Source organism: Oreochromis niloticus, linkage group LG2, assembly GCF_001858045.2.
Source record: "Oreochromis niloticus isolate F11D_XX linkage group LG2, O_niloticus_UMD_NMBU, whole genome shotgun sequence".
NCBI classification, from domain to species: Eukaryota; Metazoa; Chordata; class Actinopteri; order Cichliformes; family Cichlidae; genus Oreochromis; species Oreochromis niloticus.
Genome location: NC_031966.2, coordinates 9,921,167 through 9,944,930, shown reverse-complemented (window position 1 = coordinate 9,944,930; position 23,764 = coordinate 9,921,167). Strand labels below are relative to the sequence as shown.

The following is a 23,764-nucleotide window of genomic DNA, read 5'->3' as shown; positions in this document are numbered from 1 at the left end:
AGCTGATAAGCACAATCTTGAAATTAACGTAAGGAGGCCAAATGAAAGAAAGCACATGAATGACTATTAATCATTTCATAGCTGGATTAGCTGTCTTAGGTGAGTTTAAATTTATATACAGTTGAACCCCGACTTACGAAATTAATTCATTCCCGAGGGTCTTTCGTAAGTCGAAAATTTTCGTAAGTCGAAGCACCCATCGGGCCTTTTGAGTGAATGATAGGCTACAGGCTAATTGCTAACGGCAACAACAATACGTGTTCAAATGGAACAGCGAAGCCCAAAGCCAAGGGATTGTCACATGATTCGGAAGGCATTGTAGGCATTCTGGGCTCAGCCAATCAGAGCCTGCGGATTTCGTAACACGGGCATTTTGCCGTAACACGGGCAGAAATATTGCCGCTCAGTGCCTTCGTAACTTGAATTTTTCGTTTAACGGGGTATTCGTAAGTCGGGGTTCCACTGTATTTGTGAAAAGTGACTAGAAACAGCAGAAGGCAGTTAATTATGCTACCTTGATCTGTTCAATATAGACCACACCAGAAAGAGCCACTGCAGCACTATGGTGCGCTTAGGTGGCATATTGACTAGTGAGAGGAATGAACTGTTAAGCTACCACAGAAAGCTAACACCCAGCCACTGGGCATGGCAGGATTCGTCATGTTCTCCGAGCTAGCTGACATACTAAGTTTCACCATCCAGTTAATAATCAAGAAATAAATGAATAATAAATAATTAAATTCACATTTGGGAAACTGATCTGAATAGTTTAGGTTGTTGTGGAGCAGCTCCCTCACTCTCTGAACTCAGTAAATATTTTCCTGATGACTTTAAAGGCTCTGTTGTTAGTTTCAGGTTATTTTAATTAAAACGTGAAGTTCATTTTGTAAGTTTTAAGCAGTATTACCGGATTATCCAGAGTATCCAGGGTATTCGACAACTTCTGAATCACAAATCTTTAACCAATCAGGGTGCAGTGTCCTTAAATTCACAGTCAGATCCACCACTCCCTTGCCGTGTCCGGTTTCAAGCAACCAAGATGGTGAAGGTGAAAAAACATGACTTAAGGCTTCATAACAGGACTTTGCTCACCAATGAGTGACATCACATATTTTATACCCTCTATGGTAGCAGGGGGCTTGGGTAGAAGTGGATATAGGTGCAACAGTGAGGATGTTTTGTGATAACTTCTACTGTTTTTGCCTCTCTGGGTGTCTCCTGCCTCACAGCTCAGTGTTGTACAGAGTTATATGTCAAAATACACCAAAATGGAGGATGAGGGGTTAAGGATGGAGTATGTAGTTACCACTGGTTAGCATCATTACTCTATCATTACATACAAACTGTGACTGACAGACTAAACACACAAACACAAACCAGCGTATGTGTTCTCACATCTTTTTCAAAGTCTTCTCTGTGTGGATCCTTAAAATGAAAAAATTTTGAGACCTCCTGATCGATGACTTGCATTTCAAAGGATGAAAGGGTCGCGGATGGCAGATGAGTACACCTTGCAAGGCGACCTTTCTCTTCAGCGTATGAAAGAGACAGAGCACAGATCGGTGCCTAGATGGGAGCAGATGGAGTGTGAGTTTCTCCTAAGAGCGCGCAGAGAGAACGAGAAGTGAGATAATAGCTCACAGCTAATCCACTGCACACTAAAAACTCATTACTTCTTAAGAAGGAAACAAAAAACTTGCTCCCCGAGATGGAATGAAATACTCTGCTCAAGGTGAAGACCTTGGCACAGCCTGCCTGATTTTCCTCATGTGTGCAATTTCTTTTATGCGCGGTTCAGCAGATTTGACTCGTCTTTATTGACGGGCAGCTTTGTACCAGCCTGGCAGTGGGCACCTGCAGCTCCCAGGACACCCACTAACTTAACAGCCAAATGTTTGAACACATGATGAACGCATTGCTACGGAACCTGTCAAAAACACAAAACGGGAAGCTTCGTAAGTACAAATAATAAATATTTTACATGTGTAGACTTTTCGATGTCATATTAATCATCAGTGCCAATGAATTATAAGTATTCTATGGGTTTTTCTTTGCTTAAATCATAACAATTTCTTAACGAATTTGTCTTGGATCATATAGACTGGAACAAAAGTAGCTGTGTGTTTTACATCAGTAATGGCTGAAGGTTTAAAAGAAGATCACGCACCTATTTCACCTTGCATTTCACTTGATTATTCAGTAAATGCTTCCAGATTGCTTTGATGCTACCCTGACTAGTAACAGGGAGCATTATGCTGCTTTTATCTTCACCCCGTACCTTGAGCACCTGTTTTTTGCATGATGTAACTTGGGATGATTGGTTACAACAGCCTTTAGGGCACTACGTCAAACTGCAACCCAACTGTGACCTTCAGCTACCTCTAAGAAGATGTTAGCTAAGTATCTGGAGATCATGGCGGAGAAGAATTGGGGAAAAGGTGGCCAAGCAGGAGGTCCAGTTACAGTAAAGTGGCTTTTAGTTTGGTTTTTGAGAGCTTCATGAAACAAAAGTCTGCGAGACAGACAATGAGCTGATCTTTTTGTTGTGGTAAAGGTAATATTAGCATGCTTGCTTTTTATCTTACTGTAATACACTAGCATTGCATTTCACAGTTTCACTGCGTTTGACCAGCGACTAGCTCTCCAAATCTTTTAACTTGTTAAAAACATGCATGTGTAGCTGTCCATATGGTGGGCAGTGGAGGGTTGCCAGGGTGGGATTTCTGAGTCTTACAGTGGTGTAAAAATGAATCACGATCCAAACATGTGGATCGTGACATTTAGCAAGAAATGAAATTCAATCCCAAAATTTAACATTTTAATAACAAATACCTGCTCGTCAAAGAATTGTGATTAAAATAAATAACTAAAGCTAGATTTGTGCATTTCACTTGATTATTCTGTAAATGATTAATTAGTAGTTTCCATCCAAATGTTTTTAATGTTCTATTTAATTAATGCACTTATTTGGAGAGACCTCCTTGTAGAAAAGTGGAGTCGGCAGGTTTGTGTCTCCTATAAGGATGTAAAGGCTAAAGAGCGCATGGAAGAAGAAGAAGAAGAAGAAGACGCCATTGTAGCATCGTCATCATATTAATGAATCGCTGACAAAAAATAAAATAGAATTAAAAAAAAATGTCCAACTGGCAAAATGACAAGTTCACAAAATGACACCAGATACCAGAAGCATGATTTTAAATCCAGCATCTTTGCTCAAGCGAAAATGTCGCAATTCTGTTATATATTCATGAATAAAGACAATCAGAAAATACATTCCCCGCCATTCATTATGTACTACATTACAGTTTCAAAGAAATTTACTGTGCTTCATGTTAAAATATGTTGGATCATCCCTCGATAAAATAATTCACATCGTCATCGAGTTTTATGAAAATTTTTATTTATTTATTTTTTGCGTAACGTCGAAAACAGACACGCAGTTGGAGAGATTAACTGCTCTGATCACAAAGCGACCTCCGCAAACGCAGTTTACATGTGCTTGAAAAGTCAAACAGCCCCAGTTTCGGTACCTTTGCTGTTCAGGGGGAAGGTGGGCCACTTTCATTCTTTGAACTGTCCAACGAATCATCATGAACCATCCGCTGCTTTGTGAAACCCATCTCGGTCATTTCACCTTTCACTGCACTGTCTGTATATTCATAACAAGTTCATACTCCTTCAAAATTCATTACTCTGTTATGGTATTCACATGTTCAGGGAGTCACTGCAGCACAAGCCATTAGAAAATCATCCCCGTGCCTGCACGCGGGAATGAAATTATTTAAGATTAGATTGTGCCTTGATTATCTTTTCTCCCTCAGGTGAAAAATGTGCTGCAGAGTCCCGGTCAAAAGGTATCTCTGTGTTTGTGATGGGTAAGACTGAAAAATGATAAAAACGTTTTTAACTCATCTTGGTGAACAGTTTGAACTTCTTCGAACATAAAATGCCCCTTTGGCCGCAGTGGTTTAATCAGCGTTAGAAATCACGAGCTCACTGAAGTATGCGCCACAGGGGCCAACTGCGCCACGCGCGCAAAGAGCCACCAGCAGATGTGGAAGAAACGCGCAAAAAAGCACCAAAGCGCAAAACGGCGGGGGGGGAAAGAGAGAGAGAAATTCTTGAGATGTGACAATCCAATGATGTTTGCGTGGAAAAGGAGGGTGTTGGATACAAAAGTAATCACTTTGGAGAGTAATTAAACCCCTACGAGAAGCAGAAACATCAGCGGACTCACACTCATCACATCCGTCGTTACAGCGGATAAAAAGGAAAGAACTTACCTCCCAGCGCTTGTTTCATAACGAAATTCATGATGATGGCTTTTAATTCCCTGCCTTCCTTATCCGAGCGATGTTACATTCAATAGTTGCGGAAGATGAGAAGTCCTTTGTTGCCAGATCTGCAAATTAAAACGACAAGCACGTTAAGCACGGAGACGTGTATTCAGTTTAGACTACAGTCGACGCTCTTTATATTACATTTGTTAAGCTGAAATATGAAACGGTGATTTCTGAAACGTTTGCAGGAGGTGCTTTTGCGTGTAAAGCACATTTCTTCGATACGCCAACTGAAGGGCACCGAGGTCAATGGTTCAAACACAAAAGCGCCAAACATGTCACAACTACTGACCAGCTCAGAAACTACTGCTCGCGGTTTATCTGCGAACGTTTTGCTGTAAAAAAAAATTTCCAGGACAGTTGACGGTCGTTCAAACCGTGTGCGGCTGAGCTTTGCCTGCAGTCAGAGGACTTCTGAGAAAGTGCACCGTGAAAGACCCTCAGTCTGGCAGGACGGTCTGCTGTCACGCATGTGAATCCCGGACTAAACCACTCCTGTGTATTTTTCCTGATCATGTGGTAAAACTTTCCATCCTCCATTGGAGGGACGTGGACTCAGCCATCCCGCTTCAGCATTAGAAAAAAGAAAAAGCTACTCGCACATTAATTAAGCAGAAATATCGAGCTATGCACGCATGTCTACAGCTGAAATTGCAGTTGGAACATATGTCCAAAATGACCCCCCTTTTATGAATGCATGTGCTGGGATTGTGTGAAAGGAGAGGCACACATGCACTTCCTAGTAGCTACGAGGCTGGTTTCAGCACCACGGCGAGTGGATAGCTCCTAAACCGTTGGCTTGTGTTGAAGCAGCCGCATCAAGCGTCGATTTACCTCCGTCCGGCGCCTGAATGAAATTCTCCTGGCACACTCACACACCGAGCACGGATCGAGGAGCAGAGCTTCAGCTGCAGTACCCTCCGGAACGAACTTATCCTGCAGCAGGCAACAGCAGCACGGGCTAATCTAACTGCTCGTTCCTTGCATCTCCGTCTCCCGGGGCTGGAAAAAGGACGTCCTTGGTGCTTCCTCCTGCTTGCCGCTTCGTCTTCCTGCACACACTCACTCACTCACTCACTCGCTCACACTCACACGTAGAGAGAAGGAGGAGGAGTGGAGGGGGTGGCGGTGAAGCAGCTGCCGTTAACACTGTGATGGGAAGCAGAGAATGAATCACATGGAGGGGATGGAGAGAGAAACGTCCCACTAACGTCCCCCTGACCGATAGAGAGAGATCAATTATTCAGCCTGACGCTGGCTGGCTGCTCGGTCCTACAGCCCGCCCTCCCATCTCTGCAACGAGAAGGGGGACTCGGTGTGTGCTTAAAACGGTGGTGCAGAATATCAGCTATAGGCTGGGGGTGTTAAGAGACACAACATTTCTCGCGTCTTGGTTTGGAGGTGTCGTTTTGTTTGAGGTGACCCACATTTGGTTTGCATTCAGGTGGTCCCATGTTGGTGGTGGTGGTGGGGAGGGGGGGGGGGGGGGGGGGGGGGTCACATCATGTTGTAGATGGCTCGCTACCACTATGTCGGAATTCTCTGTATACAACTGTTCGTCCCTACCTTTTTAATTATATCCACTTCTCTCTTTAAACAGCGTCAGTGTCGTGCACAGACTCTGTAACGAACACGGACCTGAGGGGGAAGGAGGCACCTCTGCTGTTTTACATTCATTCATGGTCTGGATCGCGGCGGGTGGGGGGTGGGTGTTCCAGTATTTAAGGATATGCAAAAAAAAACAAAAAACAACAACAAAAAACCCCAAAACAGAAACAGTTCCTCTATGTCCAAGAGAGTGGTGCGTGTCGCTGTAATACTAACCGGCACACAAAGAGATTTTCTACTCTTACTTTTAATTTGACTTTGATTACATAAACACTACCTTTGTGTTAATGTGGGATGTACTTGGCAAGAAAATAAGAATCCCAAAAAACTACAGACATGCATGAAAAAGGAAGGTGTCGGTTGCACAGCGTCAATAAAATTGATAGCAAAAAGAGTAAAAACTGACCTGAAAGAGACTCAGAGAGGACACACAAACTAAATGAACATAAACAACAAAGGGGCAATAAGGCATAAGTGTGCAGGCGGGAAAGAAAGAGAGTACCTCACAAAGAATTAGGCTTTGAAGTAAAGCAGGAAGTAACATTAAAGAAAGACCAAGTCATGCAAAGAGCAGAGAGACAGACACGGGGGACACAACACGAAAAAGGAAAACACTCAGCGAAGCATGAGGAAAGCAAAAATTACCAGGAATAATTACAAAGACCATGACAGTGTTGTAGAGTTTGTTTTATATTGAATTTCTCATTCACCAAAGACTTTCATCAACATCTGGTCTATGAAATAGATAGATTTATGTTTTTTTGCTTTTTCCATCTGCATGGAAACAAAAGTTTATATTTCATCTTTATTAGACATCAAATGCTGATTGAAACTTTAATTGAATAATACAGGATTAGTTTAAAGATTTATGGATGTAGTGAAGAAGGGTTGGTGCAGTAGAGGAGGATTGATTATCTGCTGTGGTGACCGCTACACGGAGGAGGAGGAAAAGGAAGAAGAAGAAGACTTGATGATGTGTTTACTTTTCACAGCAAGTGAAAAGTAAACACGTCTTCTGCAGGTCTGGGGGACCTTTGAGAAAATGTGGAGGTACAGTTTAAAGATTTTATAATGCTGTAAGGAATTTAAGGACTTTGATAGCAGTTCCATCCATCCATTCTCGTCTTCTTATCCTTATCCGGGTCACAGGGGGTTGGAGCCTATTCTAGCTTGAGAGCAATTCATCTTCTGAAAAATAATCCAAGTTCTGTTAGAATTTGACACATAGAAATGATAGACAAGCTCTCTTGGCCTCAGGAGCCTTGATTTTGACATGTTTTTTTGTAAAGTCGTGTCTTGCTATTTACCAATGGTTTGAATTGCAGGAGCACCCAAGAAAATATTCAGACAATTTTTATTTTTTACTCTGAGAGCGCTGTTTTATTGGCTAGGTGCACCGATTTTAGGTATTTTCATAGTTTTTATGTCACGATCTGCAGGTACAGATCATGTATTCGAAGTGAGGACCCAAATGCAGACGCTTGGACTCAAGTTACCAGAAGCAAGCCGTTTATTAAGGCTGCAGAAAAATACAAAACAAAGGTAAGACTAAGACCTTTACTAACAGAAAACTAACACTAAGAACATGGATTGTGGAAGGGATACCCCTCTGACCTGTCTTCCCCATGTGATGTTTGTGTAATGTATGTATGGTCGGAAGGGTAAGATGGCGCTGGCACGGCTGGCAGCCTTAACCCAATTTCCCTCGGGATGAATAACGTATGATCAATCAATCAATCAATCAATCAATCAATCAATCAATCAATCAATCAATCAATCAATCAATCAATCAAACATGGAGGGAGAACTGATGATCTGACAAAAAGCAAAAAAGTGGAACACATGACAGGCTGAGGAGACAAGGAGGAAACACAAGGGGAGGAAACACAAGGGAACAGGTCAGGAGACGAAACACAAAGGCATGACTTAGACACAGGAAGGGTGAGCGAGATACACAGCGCGAGAGAGAGGGGGCAAACAGAGACATGACTGGGGAAAGACACATAAAAACAGGACATGCCAGACTCTCACTGGAGACAAAGGGACGAGACAAAGATACAAAAGGAACCTAATATGAACCAAAAAAACCCAAAACTGAGGGACAGTAGAAGAACTGAACTAAAGAACTAAACTGAAGACTAAGCTGTATAGAGCTTAAATAATCATTATAATACAAAGAAAGAATCAAAAATACAAAACAAACTCAAAATGCTCGGTATTTCTCTTTTTATTTTTTAAATCACCTGTCTTGTGTTCATTAGTGTTTACTTTTTCCCTGTGTCAACATCCATGAAGTGCTCTGCACATTTTTTACCTGGTTTATATCCAGAAACTTTATTTTGTGTATCTTGAATGTTTGTGTTTCTCTTGTGTGTTTTCAGGTCAGCATTTTACCCTCTCTCTCATTTGAAACCTCCTTGTTTTCCAATGTTTTGGGTCTCTTGCTTGAACTTTACTTGGGCTTATCTTGTTTTCCCCTTTCCCGTGTAGCTGTTTTTCAGTATCCATCAGTTGATTAGTAATTTTGGTATCTTACAACCTGTTTCTTTGTGCATTCCGGGAAGATTTTGGAAAGAACCCTGCAACATAAAACCAGAGGCTCAAAAAAGGATCATGTTAATGTGAAGAAAGTCAGAACCACACTGCTCTGACCTCTCAAAGCTTTTTTAAAAATAGATGCAACTAAAATGTTTGAGGTGTGTCAGCTCTTCACAGGATTTAAGGTCTACTCTAGTGTGAAGGCAAACATGCACCAGTTAATAAAGCCTGGTGTATTTGTCTTGCGAATAAAGATGATTAAATGATCATTGTTGTATTGTTTTTGTTGCTTTGATTTTGTAACTATGTATCCACCTGTGTAGTGAATGGGACTCTTTTATTCAGCTTCATTGTACTGAATTATATTCAGCTTTTCTTATTGCTGTGTTTGATGGGAAAATAATGAGCCTCCACTGATTTGCACATCATTTTGTTCACAATATGAATGTCAGTCACTGATGACACAAGCATATATTTTCTCTCTCTTAAAATCAATTTTAAAAGTTTTTTTTCCCCTTTCTTCTCTTAACTCATCTCAGACACTAAATTTCACCCATAAAATTAGTTTAAGCTCTGTTTAAAGAGAGAAATCTACCTTCAGCTATTTTTTTTTATTGATCTGACCTTCGCTGTCTCTTTAGCATTTGGCATGCTGACTGAGGCCTGTAGAACTGAGGTGTAGCTCTTGTTTTTGTTGTTTTTTTGCAGTTTCTCTGAACATTACACGGTCTGACCTTAGGATAGATTCGCTGGGACATCTACTCCTTAGAAGACTGGCAGCCATCTTGAATGTTTCTTACTTGTCAGTGATCCTTCATGCTGAAGAATGAACTGCAGATTATTTGGAAATGGCCTTACAACACTTCTCATACTGACAGGTGGCAGCAGTTGCTTTTTTAAACCCATTGCAGATGTCTTTCCTCCCTGTCATCATGTTAACACACACCTGAAAACCTCCAGACAAGAAAACTGCAAAAAAACTTCTGCTTTCATAGTGGTGCTCACACTCACTGATGATCAGTTAATCAAGTGTATTTGATTAGCAGCACCTGGCTGCTATTTATGCTTTTCGTTTTGAAGCAGTAAGGATGTATTTGACTTTTCAAACAATGTTTCTGCATTTTGTCTTATTTTTTACTAAAAACATAATGACATGGTGCATATGATGTATTTTGTAGTTCATCTGAGGTTGTGTTTAAATAATTTTTAGACATCCTGAGATGCACATTATTCTTTATTATGTCCTGATTATGTCCTTGTACTTTATTTGTTACCACGATTCTGCACCTTCACACTCATCAAACCATTCAGTGAACTTTTTTGTCCTGTGGATGGAGCTTGATTACTCCCATCACGTATCAGAATGATCTCTCAGAGAAATGTAATGGCAGTGACTGTACCAAAACTGTGCTGGCAACATGCCCCCATAGCAATACAAAAACCCAACAGATTATCTCACTGAAGGTCTTAGGCATGTGTGCATTTCCCTTTAATTCATCGCCCATCTGTATCCACTTGTTTCCCCAACTTGTAATAAGAAGTCACATGTATCATTTTATATATTTAGAACATTTGTATATGAAATTTTAACATTCTGTTCAGCACACATTAAATGTAACCCTACCTCTGTCTACCGAGTGAGCTTGAAGCCTGGCAGACTTTATATGATTTTTATTGAGCTTGCTTCAGTCCATAATGCCACTTGAGCCCTTTTTGTTCCCAGTTCATAACATTTTTTCTTATCAGGATCTTGCTCTCAGGGAGGTTTAACCTGCTAGGTGTATCTCCCAACATAATACAGTATTAAATTTTATCCTGATAGATGGTGTGTTCTGCAAATTTATGCAAAGCTGTGACACTAAAACTTCCACGTCTTACATGCTTTCAGCTGTTCCTCATTTAGCATCCCATTCAGCATTCAAAGTTGCTCTTTGGTTTGCATGATTTGTATGTAAAATCATGCCAATATGAGGCCCTTCACCATTCAGCTGTATTGCAGGGACTTGACATGTTTCCTGGAATTAGGCTTCATGTAGAGAATTTTAATCCCCGCTTTCGTTTTATCTTACTTGCTCACCTATTTGAGGATTCTCAGTAACAAAAGGTTGAGCAGTCTGCCAAACTCAGGTAATTAGGCGTCCTCAGTTTTCACGAATACTGTACTCAGATGGGTGAAAATTCAACCAATTTTCTAGGTTATGTGTTTAACTGCATATACATGAAGCTTGACTTTCACGGAAATCACTGCCAGTGAAAAGATATAACAGCAAACTGGAAGGAATATTGTGTCCAAAGCTTTTCCTTCGGTTAAAGCATCACATAGAATGGATTGGCTGTCCTTGGAGAGGCTTCAGCATAAAGGAGAGAGTATGTAAACCTTGTCTTTTAGTTGTATAATTGGTGTTGTATATATACAGAGAAATTATGAATACATTTTTGCAGTTTTGAACTCATTTGGTCAGGAGGTGAACTTAAACTTAAATGTGAGGTGTAGAGTTTCTAAAAAATGATTCCGTTCAGGAAGAGCAGGATTCACCACTGCTGAACCTTTCCTAATCCCTTTGGCTCCTTTTTGACATACGGCATCAACGAGCCACTGGGAAGAAAAGCAAGGATAGATTCTGCATGTCTTGCTAATGTCACCTTACAGGATTTCTGGAAGTCCTTAAACTTCAAAGTGACCTCTCCTTTTCATTTTGCACTGAGTGCTGTTTTCATACAGACTCTCTGTTTTCTATTTCCTGTTTCTTTTTTTCTATTTTATCCAGTTTCTTTATATATGTTTTTAGAGAATATGTCTTTTCAACATAGCACAGCAAGACTCAAGCTTGGATTGATATTTATAGTGAGAGAGACATAAAATGGCATACAGATCTTTGGAAATAGTAAATATGTTGCACAAATAAAGTGGATAAGAGATACAAATAAAATAAATACACCCAGACACTAAAAATATACAGTAACTATCAAATTTGAGTTCTACAGTTGACACAGGCAGCCCTCCAGGATGCCTTCGAGTCAAAGCATGGGTCATTTGAGTCCACCTATAAACCTCCATCTGTGCCTTCCATCCAGTGCAGTCATAATTCACGTGAAGCGATTTGTTAACACAGACCTGATAGGGATTTGTTTGATCATTATTCAGGCATTTGATCAACTGTAATGATCAATTATAGAGCTGTAAATATTCATAGCACTTTTTGTATCTGGGCACTAAACACGACCCTGAATCCTTGAAGCAATCTATTAAACAAAATTATGGTCAAATCAAAAGGCATGTGAAGTTTCATATTTTTAATATGAAACTTAATATTTAATATTTTTATATTTTTAAAGGCATTCTGGTATTTGTTTTTACTTCTGGGGCTCTAACCTAGTAGTAATGTATCCAGTGAGAATAAATAATGTGTTTTGGTTGGCGATAACAAATGGATAAATGCACTGATTCTTATATAGTGCTTTTCTACTCAAATCGCTCTATACAACATGCCACATTCACCCAATCTCACAAGCACTTTCTCTGAACTTAGTGTTTTCTAACTACATTCACACACATTCATACTCCGATGGATGCATCGGCAACTTGGGGTTAGTATCTTGCCCAAGGATACTTGATATCCAGGCTGGAGGAGCCAAGGATCGAACCACCAACCTTCCGATCAGTAGGTGATCTGCTCTACCTCCTGAGCTACAGCCACCCCGATGTAGCTCGGGGATGTAGCCTTCAGGCCAAAATCCTGCATTCTTTCTATAGATCAGCAGGGGGCGACTCCTCTCGTTGCAAAAAGAAGTCAGATTGTATATAATTGCACAAAAAAAATGCCCTCATAGCTGATTTGATTTATGACCCCAATGAATGCTGTTTTGGGGCTGAGTCACAATTTTTAAGTCCTTTTTATTAAAACATTATTTATTATGAGATTATGTCCATTTTGTAAATAATTATTATCCTGTTTACAGTAAGATAACTGAAAAAGCATGATGTGTGTTTTAGAAAACAGCTACCTTAATAAATCGTTGAAATGGTCACTGCTAAAATGCTGTTTTTTGCAGCATATGTATTTTAACTTTTTTTTTTTTTACTTGAAGTAATTAATCAGATTATTAGGGCGTATGTACCTTTTGGTTTATTATTTTTCAAAGCCCAAGTATTTGGAAGTTTTATACCCTGACTAAACCTTTAAAACCCTTTTCATTCGATGATACCAGTGTTCTTATATTTGGAGCCACTGGCGCTGGCAAAAAGACAGGAGGGCGAGCTGAGGAATTTAAGATTTTCATTGGGAGTGACCAGAATGGCCAGAATAAGAAACAAGTACCTCAGAGGGACAGCTCAGGTTGAGCAGTCTGGAGACAAAGAGAGGCAAGGCTAAGGGGATATGGACAGAGGAGGGATAGTGGATATATTTGACAAAAGATGTTGAATATGAGCTGCCGGGTACAGCTCAGAGAGAAGATTCATGGATGTAGTGAAGGAGGACATGCAGAGGGTTGGTGTGACAGATGCTAGGGATAGGGTGTGCTGGAGGCCGATGATGCAGTGTGGCAATCCTTAAAAGGATCGGCCAAAAAAAAAAAGATGATGGAGGAGAGGAAAACGAAGATAAGTAATGAGTACCTTTAAAAATTGCGGAGTTAAATGGACTGTTCACGTCTGTCCACACAGAACACAACTAATGACCTTAGGATCTGCTCTTTATGTATCATCATGTCCTTGAGTTTCTGAGATTAAACCTTTCTCAACTTCAAAGTGAGAGACTGAAATGAGGGATTGCTTTGACTGACATGTGACAGGGTGGAAAATGCATTAGAGCGTTACCTAGACAACTAGAGCATTGAATGTCCACTAGCAGCCAGCCATCACCAGGGATGAGCAACTTCCTGTGTGGACATCCCTTCAATGTCAGAGGTATTGTGCAGTATATACTGAATATTCTGTCTTCGTCCATGGAGAAGAAAAGTTTTACCATTGATACCTTCCAAATCTGCAGAGCGTTTGATTAGATTAAAGTGATGGATGCTCCAAATCTAGCTGTTATTCCAGACCCGAGTTCTACTCTGTGCTTTAAACCTAACCTGATGTAATAACCTTGGGAACTCTGTCAAAGGAGCAACAACATGATAAGTTCACTTTTCCTCGGTGCACGAGGACGGAGTACAAAAAGGCACAACACACACTCACATGTACACTCTCCTCTCTTGCACACATACTGTACTCCCCTGACGTCTTGTTAATGCAGCTCAGGCCCACTCTTACACACTAGATCCTTCTTTCTTTTTCCCTTTCACTGTATATCTACTAGTGACACACTCACATATACATGCACACACACAGAAAGTGTGGCTGAAATCAGAGGATACCCACTGACCTGCCAAACTTCATTTATGCGTATAAGCAGGAAGGTGGCCTGTAGATCAACATGGGAAGCCAGCAAGACACCACTGACGCATTGTATTATTTCCCCTGTGTGGCTGCTGATATGTGCTCAGCTCACAAATTTCCCCGGAGGACGAGTTGTGTGACCTGTAGACTGGAGTATGAGGGCAAACGCTTGCTTCTTGTGTGTTTGTCCTCACTAAATGTACTCACAAGCAGAGAAATCAGGCAATCTGCTTTGAAATGAGGATTATTAGTTGTTTTAAGTAATCTTGCATATATAGTATTATCCTTTATAAAGATAACATACTGTAGACCATGTTTGATTTGATTTATAATGTGTAAATAGCCTTATTTGTCATGATGAATAGAACGACATGTCGACACATGTCGTTCTATTCATCATGGCTTGTTATGGAAATTATGATGAAACCAGGTTTGCCTTGTTCAGGAGACGCCAGTGAGTAATATAAACTTTTATAACTTTTATAATGGAAGGTGCTTGAGATCAAGGATGAGAGAGATGAACATGTTCCAAGTGCTAATCTCACACAGAGTTTCATTTACTCCCTTCTACAGCTACTTTCAACATAAGTATGTCTCTGCTGAGAGGCAAATGAAACACTGGTCACCATTATCCAACAGACTCCACTGGGCGTGACCTTCAAGTCTCCCCAGAACAGAGAAGCCTCATCAAATACAGGGATTGGCACCAAAAACATACATTACACAAACCTTCTATGTCTATACCATATCATATCAAACAACAAAATACTCTGTAAATAATACAGTTTATTGGAAAACATTTTATGTTCCTTCATAAAATGTTTTCAAATTACTGTTGAAAAGTAAACCTGCTATATAACTGATTTAATTAAAAATTTGTTACATTGAGGGAAAGATCACTGCCTGAGTTAAAATAACTGCTTTTGTTACGGTTAGTTCAGTTCAATTTGATTCTGTTTGATTTTATTTATATGGCACTAAATCACAACAACAGGCGCCTCAAGATGTTTATACTGTAAGGTCAAAATCCTACAATAATGCAAAGAAAACCCGAACAATCAAACGACTCCCTCTGAGCAAGTTCTTGGTGACAGTGGCAAAAAACCTCCCTTTTAGCAGGAGGAACCCTCAGAAGAAGGCTCAGGGAGGGGCAGCCATTGGTTGGGGTTGAGAGGAGAAAGAAGGAGAAAAAACACGCTGTGGAAGAGAGACAGAGATGAATAATAACTATGATCAAATGCAAAGAGGTGTATAAACACTCAGAAATACTTAGTACATTATGGGAATCCCTCAGCAGCCTACACCAATTGCAACAAAACTAAGGGAGGATTCAGGCTCACCTGATCCAGCCCTGACTATATAATTTATCAAAAAGAAAAGTTTTAATCCTAATCTTAAAAGTAGAGATAGTGTATATCTCCTGAATCCAAACTGGAAGCTGGTCCCACAGAAGAGGGGCCTGAAAGCTGAAGGCTCTCCCTCCCATTCTACTTTTAAATACTCTAGGAACAACCAGTAAGCCTGCAGTCTGACAGCAAAGAGCTCTAATAGGGTCATACTGTACTATAAGATGAGATGGCGCCTGATTGTTCATTAGCGAAACATCAGATTTGGGTTAAAATGTTTACTTTGCTAAGGTTAGAGGAACCTTTGACGCTGAGATCATAACTGACACTAAAGGAAGAATCTTTACATCTTTAAAGGAGTGATGAAGCAGTTATATATTATTGTAGTACGAGTTGCACAGTGTGACTGCGCATGCTCGAACAATTACATTTAAAAGAAAATTCCCAAATACAGCTGATCAGTGTGTTTTATGGTAAATTGCACACACTTGATTATTTGTGAGTTGTTTCAGGTATCAGTTGGAGTGATGAGTAAGGGATCACATTATCAGTCTGTCAGAATTAACAACCGAGTTTTGTACGGTATAATTAGCTAGTTTATGAATTACCAGCTTACTTTTGAGTGGGTGTGTCACAAACTTATGATTTCTTAATTTTCAGCAGTGATTTAAAATTAGTTGTTTTTCCAGTTATGATGCCAGAAATCCAGCCAGTGTTTACTGTTAGTGTTTTACAGCTTGTGACATTAAAAAAAAAGTATTTGTATAAATACAATAAAATGTATTCACAGTGAGAACAGTCTATTTGTTATTGTACATAATCCCATAATGGCATCCAGTCTAACTCATAGTAGAGTGGTTATGCAGAAATTATATCTTCTACAGTGAGGACTGTAGTTAAATTAAAGTGGTTATTTTATAGCATTTTCTGGTTAGATATGGATGGATGGATGGATGGATGGATGGATGGATGGATGGATGGATGGACGGATGGATGGATGGATGGATGGATGGATGGATGGATGATTATGAAGAGGAGATCAGTGCATCCATTAGCCCTGAAATTAATAAAGAACACTAATTTCCCTCAAGGCCTCCCCACAATGGAACTGTGGGAAGAGATTTCAGTCAAATAGTTTGAATAATTTTCTGTTTTTGTAAATTTTTTTCAATTTCTCTACTTCTAAATATCAAAGTTGCATACAAATTCAAAACTCTTAAATTACATATATCTGCAAGATGGAATCCATCAGCTAAGCCAATATTCAGACTCCTGCTCTGTCTTTCCCCTTTGGTGTTGTTTCTTTTTATTGTTGATAGACCTGGAGAAATTAATGTTTTATTAATATGCATTCACAGTGGCTGCACTTGCATGATTAAATTGCTCACAATTAAGTACTACTGTGGAGTTTTGCACTTTACTCCTACTAAAATAAATGCTTGAGCTGTGCCTCTGAATACCACCCAAAGGCCTTATTCTAGTGGACTAATCCAGGACGATGTTATTAATGCTGCTCTTTACTTGAAACCAAGTAAACCAGTGGGCGCCTCACACGGGAGTGTATAAGTCGACTGCAGCAAGTACAGCAACTGAAATCTGAGTTAGAATCTACGCTGTAGAAGTTTGTATTCCATCACCTTTCCTCTGACAGCTCACTACAGCCAGAGGGAGGTACACAGGCACTGAGACAAATACACTCACAGCTCTTTTGCAGTGAGTTGATACATATCCAGTCATTTCACTGGGATCAAATGACTTTTTTGTGAGATTGTTTTCAGAACAATTGTGGCAACAGAGTGGAAACTCCATCATGAGATCTTAAAAACTGAAAATTGCGAATATAAATAAATATGACTTCCAGTTTCATGCATAGTGATTCATATTTTGTGTGGTGCTTTCCGAAGTCTCATACAGGTTATAGCACTCAAATGTTCACTTAAAAAAATCAAAAACTAAAGTTACCTAATGATCCTGCTCCCTATATTCAACACATTTTTCATTCCTGTAACACATTCATGCTTGCAGATGTCAATCAAAATAAAGTGCTTATCTTCAAATGTTGCAAATGCAAATGCAAATGTCCGACTTGCTGTGTGAACTATATGTCTCAATATCTAAGGAAGTCCTTAATGTGTATTTTGAGGGTAATTTTTGGTCCCTGTTGCACTGCTACATCAGATCTTAGGGTTCCTCCACTGTCCAAATCCTCCTTTAGCCCCTGGACTGAGGTATGACTTCCTGAGTTTTTATTAGATCCAGTTGACTGAAAAGCTGTTTATAGCAGATGCCTGCAATACTGAGCACATATTGCATCCATGTGTCATACAGAACATTAGTCAAAATGTTGTTGTGCAAGAAGAAACATAGATTTTGGATAATTGTGCAGAGTGGTAATTGCACATAAAAGGGTTTTCTTTCCAGTGGTTTCAATCAAGATTTCTTGGCATTTTGTCATGGACTGTTAAATTCTTGATTTTTCTGCTTCAGCCCTTTGATGAAGGAAGCTCTCTGAAGAAGGAAGAGTTTCTGCAGTCACATTTAATTTTTCTTCTTCTTTCTTTTGTACTTGAGTGTCTGTAAAAGCTGTAAAAAAAAATACACCACATTCATATAGGTATGTATGCTATCCACCCACAAGTGTTTTCAGTTTTTTATGACTAACTAAACTATACACTCATATTTACGTTATTATTTTTTTGCCTTCACAATTGTCTCTGTTTTTTGTAACACGGATTCAGCAAGTTGCTGGAAACATTCCTCATGGACTTTGGTCCATATTGACATGATAGAGTCACACAGTTGCCTCAGCTCTCCAAATCCCAAAGGGATTGGGATCTCATTACGGTGGAGGCCATCTGAGTGCAGTAAACTTACTGTCATGTTCAACAAACAGGGCAATCCACCCCAGACGATGGATACACTGTGGCTTTAAAGGAATGGGAATGGTTAGCAACGATGCTCAGGTAGGCTGTGGCATGGAAATTTTGGTTGGTTGGTGTTAAGGGACTGAAAGTGTGTCAGAAAAAATATCTGCCACCATTACACCACCCACAGCAGCCTGAATCATTGATACAAGGTAGGATGGATACATGCTTTCATGCTGTTTATGCCCAATTGTGACCCTACCTTCTGAGTGTTACAGCAGAAATCGAGGCTTGTCAGACCAGAAAACATTTTTCCAGTCTTCTCTTGTCCAATTTTCAGTGAGCCCATGCAGATTGTAGCTTGTTGTTAGTTGACAGTAGTGGCACCTGGTGTGCTGCTTCAAGGTTCAATGTGTCCAGTGTTGGAAGGTATAATTATAATTAGCTATTGTAGGGTCTTTGCCTTACAATATAAAGTGACTTGAGGCAACTGTTGTTTTGATGTGTTGTTTTGCCATGTCAATAAAATTGAATTGAATTGAATTCTTTGGCACTTGTTACCTTTGTTGTAACAAGTGATTATTTGAGTTACCTTTGATTTCCAATTAACTCAGAGCAGTTGGGCCTTTGATGTCCAGCATAAACGGGTCATTTTCAACTGCCGCTCACTGGGTATTTTCTCTTTCTCTGAATATTCTTTCTAAAGCCCAGAGTTGGTTGTGTTGGAAAATCCCAGCTGAACTTCTAAGACCAGCCCATCTGGCACCAACAACCATCCATCCCCATTCTGCTGCTCTGCTTGAGCTTGAGAACGCTGTCTTTACTATGTCTAAAAACCTACATGCATTGAACTGCTAACATGGGATTGGCTAATTCCACTTTTGAATTAAGAAGCAGTTGAAGACATGTAATAACGTAGCCGGCGAACCCATAATGAAGTCAAATCATAATATATAAGTATACAGTTTGATATGCTTCAAACCCCAAACTCTGTTTTGGCAAAAGAAGCTACGTTTGAAATTTCATTAGATTTCAAAGTCCATGTACCAGCTACAGACTCACTTTCTGACAAAAAGTGAAAAGCTGAATATTTTAACAGCTACCACAGAGTGCAGATGATTAATCAGTAAATCTCTCTCTCTCTCTCTCCTCTCAGCTCTGGTGTCAAGCAGGAAATCCTCAGCATTTATTCCTATGGAGATGCCACATGCACTGATAAGGACATAATTGAAAACACCCAGAGGGCTGGATTGTGTGTCACTCATGTTTCACTCAGAACCGCAGCAACCCCCAGACTATTATATATCTTGGAATATATTCCTGCAGTGTTTTCCAGGTTTTGCTTTAGTCTTTTGGTGCAAATTGGCATATTTTTATACTTTATTAACAAATTCATCTTCCTCTGAACCTTGTTAGAGAAGGTCATCATCTTGAGCAAAGGAGCACAGTGATACTGAAATTTTCTATTACGCAACATCATCTGCTACATTCTTTTTTCACCACATCCATCTCTCCTCATGTCTACTTTATTATTTTTACATCAATCAAATTCTTTAAGCTCGCATATATATTTTTGTTATATATCTATATTATATTTTTAGACTGTGTCATATTTTACAGGGGATATTAAAGCATCAGACAATCATCTGCAGACAGATGCGTGCCTACTTATGTGTTTACTCATTTTTTCCAATCATTATCTTTTTTTTCCTGTTTGGTCCCAGCATTTCAGCTCTTGATGATTAGGAAATGGATCACGGGTAATAATGTTCTGTGAAAGAAAATGAGCTGCTGAAATGAATTGTGGCTATGCTCCTGAATTGGTTCAGCGACTGGATGGTGTCTATAATTCACATGTGAAAGGACAGCAGATGTGATGTATCTCTAAAGAGAGGAAAACTGACAGCTAAAATCAGAGGGTACGGCCTCAGAATGCACTTACGTACGAGTCCAGGCTTTCAGGGTTCTGCTAGTAAAATTTGCTCCATTTTGAGCAGTGACTATGGAAGATTAACTATTTTCCCACTTATAAATCACTTATGGCCATAATAAATAACTGTTTCAGAGATTTAGCAGTACTTCCCAAACTCTAATTGAGCATAGTTTTGGTAAGAGGATGTAGCAATGAAGTTAATTAAGTACTCTAATACTGTCTTGGTACGGGCTGTTCCCATAGTTTTCCTTTTGTTTATCCCCTGTGTTTCTAAGTGCTGTCCTTTTCTCCGTCATCTACGCTTTCCTACCTCTCTCTCTCTCTCTCTCTCTCTCGCTCTCTCTCTCTCTTTGTTTTTACTTCTTTTCCTCAGTAGCTACTTATCTATTTATATGTTTGGTGACCTTTCAGATTTTGCTTGCACCTGATTATTCAGTTAGTTCTCAGTGTATTCTCGGTGTCTGTAACCAGATTTGGCAACTGGAGATCAGTCAGCCAGGGTCTCCACAGCACTACAGCTACAGCCTGAGCCTGGATGGGCAGAGGGCTGGCCACCAGGGGTGTTCTGGGCATGTCCAAACTAAGAAAAGACCCTGGGTGATACAGGGATACTCAGGCTGGAGAGATTATATCTCTTGGCTGCCTTGGGAACACCTTCGTGTTCCACCCAAAGAGCTACAAGTGTCACAGTCAGCACTGGTTTGTTTTGATTTTCTGTCCTCTAAGCCTGAACTCTAGCCCTTTGGAGTGGAGTTCTGAAGTTTCCCACTCACAGCCAGACCATCTGTTCATCATCATCCTCATCCGTCACAGTATGTAAGGACCAGCTTTTGCATCCAGTCTCCGCCAGATTGTCTGCCTCCTAAATGGGTAGCCCTCATTTGCTGAAGAACCCAGGCCTCATCTCCATTACCTACTCTTTCCTGTAAACTGACTGTTTTCTCAAGACCACCTGTGGATACTCTCCTCTCACCTGACTGCTCACTCTCCAGCGACAGCCATCCTCCCAAGAACAAACCAGTGTGCTCATCCCCTTCTCTCAATTTATCTCATAAATACCTTTGTGGAAAAATCTGGGCCATGTGGATTAACCTCTGTCTCCCCTCTCTTACAGTGAATCTCCTCAGACCTGGAAAATGAGAACTGTGTTCTGATCCATGCTCGCACTGCTGCCACTTCCCTGTTCAGAATAAAGACTGAAAACTTGTATTTGGGTTTTTTTTGGTCCTGCTGCTCTTGAGCCATTGTATGATTTAATGGACACACAATGGACCTATGAAACTTTTAAAAAGGAATATGAAGTTTGGTTTATGTTCATTAGTCCTGTGGTCACATTAGGGGTCAGATCAATTTTTTTTAATGGACTTCAGTTAAAACTTGACAGAATAGTTAGTCATTTTTCCTCCTTTGTTAAAGAAAGAAAAATAATCTTCTTCCACAGTTGTAACAGTATATTTTAACATGAGACTATTAAATGTCTAGACTCAATATACTATTTTTTCCAAGTTCGAGTGAAAAACCATTTTCCACTTTCTTTTGAAAAGTTTTGGGCTTCTGCTGATTTTAAACAATTTTGGCTGCACAGCATGCCTTTGGAGTGATGGAAACTCCACTGGTCCGTTTGTGTGGTTTCAGAGGTTAGAAAAGGGCACTTGGAGACCCAGTGGGAGAAGCATCATGGGTAGTCCACCCCCACCAAAACTGTGCACACCGCTGCGATCATGTTCCTCAGCTATTAGAGAGAAATATGTTTTCTACAGCTCTGGTTTTTCAAACTACTCTCTGCTTCTCCTTCTTCAACTTCTTTATTAGAAGTAAACAAGTATTTCTTTCACTTCTGTTGAGCATATTTCACAAATGATTTTGATACCAGGTCTGCAAGAAGAAGGATGTGGTACACAATCATAGTTACATGATTATATTGATCTTTCTCTGGACCACTGGGAAAAGTACACTTACTCCCCTCTTCTTCCTCATTTCCCTCTATGTCCTTTTCCTTTTACCTGCAAACATCCACAGATATGAGAGCAATGTGATAGCCATTTATTTTACCTTGAAGTGTGGCAAAAGGGGAATGTTTTTTCTAAGTGTATGAAGCATGCATAATTGGCTTTTTGTCTTGAAGTGCAACAGTTTGGTTAAAATCTAATATTCTTGTGGGAGTCTGTGAATAGGTTCTTTTGTTAGAACAATGACTAGTCATCGTGGGCTGCAAAAGATTCATTTCTGCAGGGAGTTTCCACACCCTGTTTGCTTGAAGGCTGAAGAGGAGGGGTAAACTGAGTCTCTTTAGTATCACTTCTCAGTGTTAATAATGCACCCCACCATGCAGGTCTGAGTCATGATGGAAGCAGGTTTAGCCAGAAGTGCAAATATTATTCAGCTTAACCATGCATTGCACATTCTGAGGTGGATCCAGAGTCATTACCAGGCCTAATGAGATGTGCATTGCCTCTTTTGTATTTTCACTCTGCAATCTTTCTCTCAAGGTAGACCGGTCCCAGGTAAGGTGTTGGCTCAGAGTCAATAAAGGTCTTCAGGGCATATATATATATATATATATATATATATATATATACATATATATATATATAGGGTGATGTTTGAAACATTTCTATCTGAACCACCCTCTGGCTAGGAGCTAGGTTTGTATCATGACAGTAAATGGCACCAGTTGACTAAAATAGAAAATAAATCTCATTCTGTTAGTTTGCCAAAAGGGGCCTGGGCCCAAAGTCTGCTCCTTTGGAGCTGTTAGACTTGATAGACCAAAGAAGCATTAAGTTAATTCCTCATTTTCACACATGTACACAAGAAGACAAAGCTATATATATAATTAAAAAGGCCATAGGTTTCATTTAAATACCATACCAAAGTATTATATACTATTAGAGTATATTGATTAAGCATGCAAGCAAGGTTTGAATAGCAGTAATGAACAAAATATCAAATCAAAGTTAATTTCTCCAACATGATTTGTGGTTAAATGTTGCTTTCTTACTTTTTTCCCCTCAGAAAAATACAACAGGAGCAAAAGAATGGAGAAAACCAGCATTACGAATACAAGCCAGCGTGTCCTAGTGCCGGTCCAACCCTCCCCAAATAAATGGGGAGGGTCGCATCAAGAAAGGCATCGAGCATAAAATCTTTGCTAAATCAAAACAGGCAGATCATTAACAAGATTCCCATACCTGCTCAGTCAGTCACAGATTACCAATATTTACCTCCAGCACAGCTGGCCAAAAGGGCAACAGTGTAAACTGTGCTACTGTTGGACAAAGACAAAGGAAGAGGAGAGAGGAAGGTGTGTTCAGAGACAGTGAGAGAGAACGAAGGCAAGACTGTGGAGGTGTGTTGGGGTAATCTTGAAGGAAGAGGATGTGAATAGTGTTGTGGAGGTGTACAGAATGACAGACAGGATCATGAGATGTGATGTTGAATGTTGTCAGTCTGCACACCCCACAGGTTGGATGTCAGAAGAGAAAGACCAGCTCTGCAGTGAGCTGGTTGAAATAATGGAGAGAATTCCCAGAGGGGAGAGAGTGGTGATTGGAGCAGACTTCAGTGGCTCTATGGAGAGGATGTGGCTCACGTGTTAGAGCAGGTTGTCTACCAATCAGAAGGCTGGTCGATCCCTGGCTCCTCTGGTCCATGTGTCAGAATATCTCTGGGCCAGATACTGAACTCCAGTGTTGTCCCTGAAACATCTATGGGTGTGTGTGTGTGTGTGTGTGTGTGTGTGTGTGTGTGTG

General features: G+C 40.1%; 1 protein-coding gene and 1 long non-coding RNA gene across 3 annotated transcripts in view; one reads left to right on the top strand and one right to left on the bottom strand.

The window, feature by feature from the left end:
• The window catches only part of cplx1 (complexin 1), a 60,977-nt gene extending 55,548 nt beyond the window's left edge, over positions 1–5,429 (bottom strand). Inside the window, exons 1-2 of one of the 2 annotated variants that reach the window (XM_005467198.4) lie at positions 5,175–5,429; positions 4,284–4,402 (exon numbers count right to left, since the gene is read on the bottom strand). In XM_005467198.4, coding sequence (XP_005467255.1) covers positions 4,284–4,314 — 31 coding nt within the window. In that variant the 5' untranslated portion in view covers positions 4,315–4,402; positions 5,175–5,429. Of the gene's footprint in view, positions 1–4,283; positions 4,403–4,632; positions 4,825–5,174 lie in introns of those variants that run through there. The other variant, XM_005467199.4, reaches the window with a different exon arrangement.
• A 199-nt stretch (positions 5,430–5,628) lies between these two features.
• On the top strand, positions 5,629–10,203 carry LOC112847698 (uncharacterized). Its single transcript, XR_003221424.1, has 3 exons — positions 5,629–5,758; positions 5,941–7,490; positions 9,195–10,203. It is a non-coding gene; the product is annotated as an uncharacterized LOC112847698 (long non-coding RNA).
• The last annotated feature ends 13,561 nt before the right edge of the window (positions 10,204–23,764 follow it).